Source organism: Polyodon spathula, chromosome 13 (assembly GCF_017654505.1).
Source record: "Polyodon spathula isolate WHYD16114869_AA chromosome 13, ASM1765450v1, whole genome shotgun sequence".
Classification (NCBI taxonomy): Eukaryota; Metazoa; Chordata; class Actinopteri; order Acipenseriformes; family Polyodontidae; genus Polyodon; species Polyodon spathula.
This window is the reverse complement of record NC_054546.1, coordinates 8,123,830-8,133,061: the sequence shown is the minus strand read 5'-3', so window position 1 is coordinate 8,133,061 and position 9,232 is coordinate 8,123,830. Positions and strand designations below refer to the sequence as shown.

The 9,232-nt window shown below is 49.2% G+C and overlaps 1 protein-coding gene across 1 annotated transcript in view; it reads left to right on the top strand.

Moving 5' to 3' along the window:
* The window catches only part of LOC121325871, an 8,442-nt gene extending 5,249 nt beyond the window's left edge, over window positions 1-3,193 (top strand). Inside the window, exon 3 of the mRNA XM_041268956.1 lies at window positions 1,371-3,193. Coding sequence (XP_041124890.1) covers window positions 1,382-3,193 — 1,812 coding nt within the window. The 5' untranslated portion in view covers window positions 1,371-1,381. The remainder of the gene's footprint in view (window positions 1-1,370) is intronic.
* Window positions 3,194-9,232: the final 6,039 nt, after the last annotated feature.

Here is a 9,232-nt window from a genome sequence, read left to right as displayed (position 1 = left end):
TGCCAAGGTGCAGGATAGGGGTGAGAAACACAGATTACTTTACTGGTTTTGATCTTCTTGTTGCTTTTACTGTCCAGGGTGGCCCATGTGACAATTCACCATGATTAGGCCCATATTTTCAGTGTGTTCCCTCAAGTCTGTAATTAGCTCCTGTTTTGCCTGTGAATTTTACAAAACTAGAACCAAACTACTAAGTTATATTTTTCAAGTTCTCTTAAGCACTCTCATTGTGTTTGGTGTCTCGTTTTGTAACAGTGACTTAAAAAGTGAATTAAAGACTGGAGTAAACACTTTTATAAAAAGGCCCTTAGCTTTAACCGAGGGAATAGAGGTAGAAGTGAACTAACAGAGGCTTGAACAGAGACCTGTTTACACACTGCAGACAGGAGGGGATCTGCACCACTGCGCTACACTGATGGGCGTTACAGGGTTAAAACATTGGGATATTTCTAAAACATCAGGAAGAGTGCTGTAAAGCACAGAGAAGCATGCTAGAGCGCACGGTGAAGCATGGTGACACACAGCGTGAACGGAGGAGCGACCTCTAAACTGTGTAATGCACTTGGGGGTTAGCGAGCTCTGGCAGCAGCAGATTGTTGTTTGCAGTGCTGCTCCAGCCTTGAGAAACACGCTGGCAAATCATTAACCTGCAAAAACTCTGACAGGCCGGGGAGATAACAGGAGCCGCGCAACAATCACATGATTTAAACAGCATGTGTGGGGAGCAAATGTGCCTCAGGAGACTAACCAACAGCAGCTTTAAATAGAAGCTGTCTCTGTGCTCTCCACGTCACAGTGATACTGTACTCCTTCCTATCTCCGGGTGGTCATTGTGGAGGTTTCTCCCATGGTTCCAGTTTGCATTTCCATGGTTTACCATGTTTTTAACATGCTTTATCGTACCTCTCTAGCTGTGCTTTTACTGTGAGAAACATTTAGAAGGGATCTGTCATTGGGAATGTCACAAAGACTGATTGCTGCACCTTAAAAGGCCCAAACTGACTTTCAGATTGAGGGAGAAGCGAGGGCTCGTTTTATTAGCCAGTGAGAGATCGGATCAGGAGGTTTATTCAAAGACCTAATTATCGTCTGGGTTGCTCTTTGCTAGTTTCTGTCTGTAGCCATGCACAGCGAGGAGCAGTTATGTACACAGGACTCCCTCGATAATTCATTAATTCCTTAATTCCAGGTTAAACCACATTCACAGTATTGTACAAGTACTGTGGAACGTCATCTGTAGATGCTGTGGAGACTGTGTTGAAGATGCAACTGTGAGAGCAAAGAAATACACAGAAGTCTTTGAATGTCTGCCTGACAGTGCTTTCTCTCACCCCTCTCCCACCCCCTCTCTCCCTCTTTCCTCTCTCCAGCTGCAGTCTCGATGGCGGCACGGGGGCGTCGCCTCTCAGATACCTCCCTGATGGAGGGCTGGCCCGACCCCTGCTCTGTCTCCGGCTGTGTCTGCAGCTTTTTCCCTTTGTCCAAGAGCTCCTCGGCCATGTTGCAGGGCCCTGCGAGCTCAGAGCGGCTCCTGGGAACCAGGGCCACCCTGCAAAAGAGCCAGAGCTGCACGGTGTGCCACCAGCAAGGAGTGCTAGAGAGCAGCAGAGAGTTAACAGCAGCAGCACTGCTTCACCAGCAGAGGCAGCTGGAGAGCAAACAGCAACAACAACAACACTCTACACCTCGTTATAAGCAGGGGAGCGGTTCAGTAACTGTGAAGCACCAGCATCCCAGTGGTGTGAACTCGACTCCCCCTACAGTGCGGGAGGAGGTATCACAGGCCAGCCTCAGTGATCCCAGGGAGCTGGGGGGTGATCTCCTGAGACTGCCCCCCAAACTCACAGTGCAGAGGAGATGCTCTGACAGCCTGGGCACAGCAAGGGAGAGGCACCAGCAGTGGGGGCCGGCAAGCCGCAGCCAGACCAGTCACACCTGCCTGGGCCTGGGGCCCTGTCTTCGGAAAGGCTCAGGCTGCTCCACCGTGCTGTGCATGGACTCCGGCCTGCTTCAGCGACAGGACAGTGCTGACCCCACCTGTAGGGGGGGCCCTGACAGTACCCCCCTCTCACAGACCCCGATAATCTGTGTGGACAGCAGGGACAGCGAGGGCCTGGGACAAGCGGACAGGGGTGTTCACACTCACAGCCACACCCGCTGCAGGGACTCGATCCTGGGTAACAGGTTCCAGGACCCCTTACCTGCCTGCTGCCACCCCTTGCCTCTGCCCAGCCCAGCCCAGCTGCTCCCACATGTGCTCAGCTTGGACAGGGGGTGCTGCCCCCCTCACTTATCCCCCAGCTCCCTGCCCTTCCCACGACTCATCTCAGCTATCAGCGAGATGGGGCTTGACGCCCAAAGGCTGCAGCAGTGCTGCCTGGACCTTGGAGCCTCTAATCAGGAGACTCCTCTCCCCTACCCCCCCCCCCCCATCTTCTGGGGTACCCCCTCCATCCCCTGCCCCTTCCCTACCCCCTCCTCCTCCTACCACTACTTCTGCCCCCTTCAAGAGGGAGGGTGCCACTATAAGGCTATGGGCCAGAGCACCAGGGACGTAGGGACCATGACCTCACCAAAGGACCTGCCGTCTCCGTGGCAAAGGGAAATCGGGGTGCAGACTGTGGAATCAGACTCTACTTACCCCTCTCATGCCTCTCACAGGGATCATGTGTACCCCCAGGTCAGCCTCAACCAGCATCAGGGCTCAGTGAAAGGAAGATCCCTGGCGACTGAGGGACAGAGAGAGGGAGGGGGGGGAACAGTAAAGGATGGTGGAAGAAAGAGAGAGGAGAAAGGGAGTAGAGCAAAGGGCATAGAGAAGGAGGGAGGGAGGGGAGGGGACAGACCAAAGATGCAGGGAAGCAGGCAGGATCAGGGCTCAGGGCAGGACTCGGGGCAGAGCTCCCCAGTGAAGGAGGTGGCTTGGGATGCCGAGGGGATGACCTGGGAGGTGTATGGGGCCTCCCTGGAGCCCGAGATCCTGGGACTCGCCATCCAGAAGCACCTGGAGCTGCAAATCCAGGAGGCAGCCGGGCGAACCAGCAGACTGTCCCAGCAAAACACACAGGCCTCCCAGTGCTCCCAGCACTCCCAGCAAAGGCGGAAGTGGGGGAGCAGCCAGGGGGGCAGGGGGGTGATGGCCTCGCTTCGGAATCCAGGCTGCTGCATTTACTCCAACACAGCTGCAGACTGAGAGACACACACTGAAATACCGCCGCCTACAGTACAGACACACTCACTACAACTTACAGCAACCAGCTTGTACTCAGGACAAGAGTACTTTACTGCACTCCTGCCTGCAATGCTAACACTGAGCTGAGCTCAGACTGCCCCCTACCGGACATGCGCACTCCAGCACTGACAGAGACACAGGGAAACAAATTAGAAACATTGGCCATAACACTGTGAATCACATGTGGGGCCCAGGTGTTCCTGAGAGATGCCTGACTATTCCTCGGTGATCACCAGCCTCTAGTTCCTTCAGGGAAGTTGTATCGCACTGTTTCGGGGCTGCTGAATGGCCAATTTTGGGAGACATCAGTAATTTGTGCAGTCCTGGAGACAGAAGCCAGCTGACAGTTAGTGAGAGAACCCCGAAGATGTGCAAACTGAGCTGCGGTTTTTCTACAGCATGTCGCGGATGCTGCGAGGGACAGTCCGTCTACAAACACACAAAAGGGTGTGCTACATATGAGAACCGGTCAGGGTTGGGGGATTCATTTATCCAGGGCACAGTTTGATTGACCTGTACTGGTATTGTCAAAGGAGTGTTAATCAAGGTTTTGAAATCCATGCCCATTCCTCTTATTAGCACTCGCAATACCAGCACTAGCTTCCCTTTCTTCTGCTGAAAAACTTTAGTTTATTTGCTTGTGTTTTACAGTTCAGTTTGAAATATGCAAACAACACTACAGATGCTGCTTCCTGGTACCTAGCCACTTCCTGTTGTGTTGTAGTTCAAACTCCAGCCATAAACTGACCATGTGACCCACAGTAAAGTTACCAGGATGCAGTAGTGTATCTGTTAGCTGAATCATGAATAAACATGCAAAGAGCTAAAAGATTCTTAGCACAATAAAAAGGGGAAGGGCAATAAGAACGTTAGCCCAGCAAATAAGAGGTAAGAAAGGTGTCAACAGGGTCTTTAATGTTGTGTGAGCGGACAGCACCCTGTCCGCTCTGCATCACAGCGCCCCACGTGTGTCCGGAGGCTCAGAGCTGGCTCAGAGACTCTTGAAATGCAATAACACCCCCAGTCTCCACCAAAACACTGTCAACACGGCTGTGCTGTCTGCAGTCCTTCGCGGCTGGGTGACCCTTTAAAATGATGCTGTGTGATGCTGCTTAATTCTGGACCTCAGTAACAATTTTAATATGTGCGTTTAAACCAGAGAGTCTGAGGCAAGCCTTTCAAGAGCACGTCTGCTAGATTCATTCATTAGATCTTAGTCTTTTAGTTTCCAGTTTAACTGGGAATTATTAGCACAGCCAGTACAGTTAAACTGGGAATTATTAATACAGCCAGTACAGTTAAACTGGGAATTATTAACACAACCAGTACAGTTAAACTGGGAATTATTAACACAGCCAGTACAGTTAAACTGGGAATTATTAACACAACCAGTACAGTTAAACTGGGAATTATTAACACAGCCAGTACAGTTAAACTGGGAATTATTAACACGACCAGTACAGTTAAACTGGGAATTATTAACGCAGTCACTACAGGTTAACTGGGAATTATTAACACAGTCACTACAGGTTAACTGGGAATTATTAACACAACCAGTACAGTTCAACTGGTGAGCCACACAGCATTTCTAAACTTTTGAGACGGTATTCCTGTGAATTTGCTGCCAAACCTCCCTCTAAGCCAGCACTGGTTTTGTGTTCATATATCCAGGTATTTTACTATGTTTCTAGTTATTTTGTATGTATTTTTGAACTACAATTAGTACAAACTCACAGTGAACTCAATGTCTTGTCACTGAAGTGTGGACTGTCTTCACACAAAGGTCTTTTTCGTGCTGTCTGTTTGTGCCTAGCAGGGAGAATGTGGGTTCATGCTCAGGCTATGCTAAAACAAACCAAGTCCTAATCTTAACCCTTGCTTATCCCTTCCCAGAGGCAGCCTGAGTGAATTTCAGCCCTGCTGAGAATCACTTGCTTTTCCCTTTGACTCCAATGAAGTGTACTCATCCTACCACAACACCATCATTTCACTTCCTGTGTTACTAGCAAAGTGACCCGGTGTTGCACTCGCTGTACCTGGGGTTCTAATTCCTGTAACACAGGAAGGAAGTGAAGGAGGAGGACAACAGTGCTGTGAAATAGCCTTCCCACTCTGCCAAAGCGCTGTCCTGTACAAGACAATAAATACAAGCATTTTTTCGGAGTCACATGCAGGGTGTAACATCTCTTATAAAAGTTTGCTTGATAATTAATTTAGCAGTTTTCCCATTTACAGAATTTCCTTTGGTTATACTTTGGATTTTGTTTTCCAAGATATTTTTTATTATGCTCTGCCACACCCCTCTGGGCTTTACCATGCTTTCACAATGATTTATTACACTTTGCTGTGCTTTTACTGTGAGACACATTTATAAGGGGAGTGTTGTACATTGTGGGAATGATTTATAATAATCAGGTGATGTTTTGTGTGTGTAGGTGGGGGGGGGGGGTCCCCACTATCTAGCAAATGTAAACTCTCTGTTACTCAAGTTATTTGAATGCTGGTTTGCAGTGCTACAGGGAAGGGATATCAAGGCAGATTCCCTCACTGTACAGATTGCAAGCCTGCACACCTCACCCCTCACTTACTTTGCATTCCTCATGTATTGGACCAAAAGTAACAATGAAACTGCAGACACTGTTATTTAGTTCTTTAATGATATGCCTGCCGGACACTGTGTCGCACACCCAGAAGCCATGTTGGTAAGGGCAAGGCTCTGCATTGTCCAGTGACACTGCCTGCATGAGCTGCTGATTGCCACTGACTGTATTATACCACAAAGCCACATGCTTTGAAATTACAGTTTCTATTTTATTTCTACAGTATTCAACTTATGTCTGTCAATATACAGTATATATTAGATTTTTGTCAAAGCTGGTGTTAAGAATAAGCTATACGACTTGACTTTGGCGTGCTGTAGTTCTATTTTGTAGTGGTGTCAATCATGTGAGCATTGCTCTTTGTAAAGCATCGTTCTGTTTGCAGATGACAATGGGAAAGTTGGGACTGTCAGGAACCAAATGTAATGAGTCTCCATGCATTATATATCGTATAGAAGCACAATTCATTTGCTCAGCTCCGAAATACAGCCTCTCTCTCTCTCTCCAGTAAATCAAACAACCTGTATTCTCCGTTTCAGCTCATGCATTTTAATTCACATTGCAGAGTGATTTATTGGTATTACATCTGCCTCACGGATTCCATGTCAAACAGAGGGAGATTTTCTACAGTTTAAATAGACCTGGAATAAGTAAGTGAGTCAGTCTGCCCCCATGCTTTCTCCATGGTTATACTATGCATATACCATAGCTGTTGCCATGGTTTGGCATGTTTTTTAGTGTGCGTCACCATTACTACATGGACTTTACAATGCTTACATATGGCACGTGTTCACTGTGCTTTATTACACTTCACTGTGCTGTTCCTGTAGGGACTTTTATCAGGGCAATAAAGATTAAAAGAGTGGCACTGTTGAGATCATGAAAATCGACCCCTAAATGAACAGTTATATGTTATAAAATGCCTTGAAGTCAATGTATAAACCATAGAAATCTATATAAGTATATGTATGTATGATCCAAGATCTCTGTTCAGTCTGGCACAGGCAGAGTTGCAGCCAACGAGCTCCTTTGCAGCCTCAGTCTGTGGGTTGTTATTAATGTTGTTTGTCACAAAGTATAATTTACAGTGTTGGATCTAAAAAGGGAAACTCTATCTCAAGTGCTTTTTCATCGTGATGCATCAGGGAATCTGTGTGTGAGCAGCTCTGGTGTTACTCTGTGCGTGCGTGTGTGTGTGCGTGTGTGTGTGCACGTGCGTGTGTGTGTGTGCGTGTGTGTGCGTCGGAAGGGGGGACTGCCCAGTGTAGACGTTTGGATTCATTAATTACTCGTCTCAGACTGGTTCAATCAGGGTGAAACTGACTCAGTCCTTCGTAGTGATCTGAACTTCACAGAAATGTATAGCGTGGGGGTCGAGTCACATTTCCAGTCCGCCCAGTTGTCCAGCTCAGTCTAGCTGGCCTCTATTTGCAGAGTTTGGCAGATAAAACACTTTGAAAAGTTTACCACGGTAAACACTTTATCCCATTCTTTTCCCATGGTTATACAATGCTTTTACCAAGATTTGCCATGTTTTTAATGTTTTACTATCCCTCTCTGTGCTTTCCAATGCTTCTCTCTGCTTTACCATGCTCTCACTGTGCTTGTCACTGCACTGTGCTATAGGACACTTTTTGAAGAGTAAACCATGTCAGTGTGTTCGGTTGTCATTTCAGAGGAGTCAGCACATTGCTCAGTATTTGCTACAGGAAGCATCTGCTCTGACTGAGTTATTGTGATCTTTCAAAAACCGCACACACCACCAGGCAGCGGCATTGTTATTTTTAAATTCTTAAAGCCTTTTCCTCCAAACTCTTCACATCAATACCAGTTCCAGTAAGAAATAACTAAGCCTCGCTATGAACTGTGTGGGTCGTGCTGCTGTGAACTGTTAAACACATAGTATAACCATGGGAAAAGCGGAAGAAAACTGCACAGCTACTTTCACTGTCGTTGACCATGGCAACGGTTTGTAAGGGAAAGGCAAATATTCCTTGGTGGCACTGTGTGTGTGTGTGTCTGTGTGTGCGTGTGTCTGTGTGCGTGTCTCAGTGTGTGTGTCTCTGTGTGTGTGCGTGTCTCGTGTGTGTGACTTCACCATGCCAGAGAAGGGAAGGCATGTTTTGTGTGCATGTTGGGATCCCAAGCCAAAATATGATCCATCTGCTTGGGATTGGGGTTAGGGTTAGGGTTAGAGTGAGGGTTAGAGTGAGGGTTAGGGTTAGACCATTTAAATGATCTGCTATGAACCCCAAGTCAATATAGTTGTGTTTCTACCTGGGATCCTAACAGACACATCTGTATTGAGGCAGTGTGAGGATTACAATGATCTGATTTGAGTAAGAACTCAGGAGTTGTGTTTGTGAGTGTGTGTGTTTGAGTGTGCGTGTTTGAGTGTGCGTGTGTCTCCTTGTGTCCTGTGAGAGCGCTTGTGACCCCTGGGAGAGCACTAGTGACCCCTGTGAGAAGCCTCATGACCCCTGTGAGAGCCCTCGTGACCCCTGTGAGAAGCCTCATGACCCCTGTGAGAGCCCTCGTGACCCCTGTGAGAAGCCTTGTGACCCCTGTGAGAGTGCTCGTGACCCCTGTGAGAGTGCTAGTGACCCCTGTGAGAGTGCTTGTGACCCCTGTGAGAGCCCTCGTGACCCCTGTGAGAGCGCTCATGACCCCTGTGAGAGCCCTCGTGACCCCTGTGAGAGCCCTTGTGACCCCTGTGAGAAGCCTCATGACCCCTGTGAGAGCCCTCGTGACCCCTGTGAGAGTGCTCGTGACCCCTGTGAGAAGCCTTGTGACCCCTGTGAGAGTGCTCGTGACCCCTGTGAGAGCCCTCGTGACCCCTGTGAGAGTGCTCGTGACCCCTGTGAGAGCCCTCGTGACCCCTGTGAGAGTGCTCGTGACCCCTGTGAGAGCCCTCGTGACCCCTGTGAGAGTGCTCTTGACCCCTGTGAGAGCCCTCGTGACCCCTGTGAGAGTGCTCGTGACCCCTGTGAGAGCCCTCGTGACCCCTGTGAGAGTGCTCGTGACCCCTGTGAGAGCCCTCGTGACCCCTGTGAGAGCCCTCGTGACCCCTGTGAGAGCGCTCTTGACCCCTGTGAGAGCCCTCGTGACCCCTGTGAGAAGCCTTGTGACCCCTGTGAGAGTGCTCGTGACCCCTGTGAGAGTGCTCGTGACCCCTGTGAGAGCCCTCGTGACCCCTGTGAGAGCCCTCGTGACCCCTGTGAGAGTGCTCGTGACCCCTGTGAGAGCCCTCGTGACCCCTGTGAGAGTGCTCTTGACCCCTGTGAGAGCCCTCGTGACCCCTGTGAGAGTGCTCGTGACCCCTGTGAGAAGCCTCGTGACCCCTGTGAGAGCCCTCGTGACCCCTGTGAGAGCCCTCGTGACCCCTGCCCGCACCTGTTCC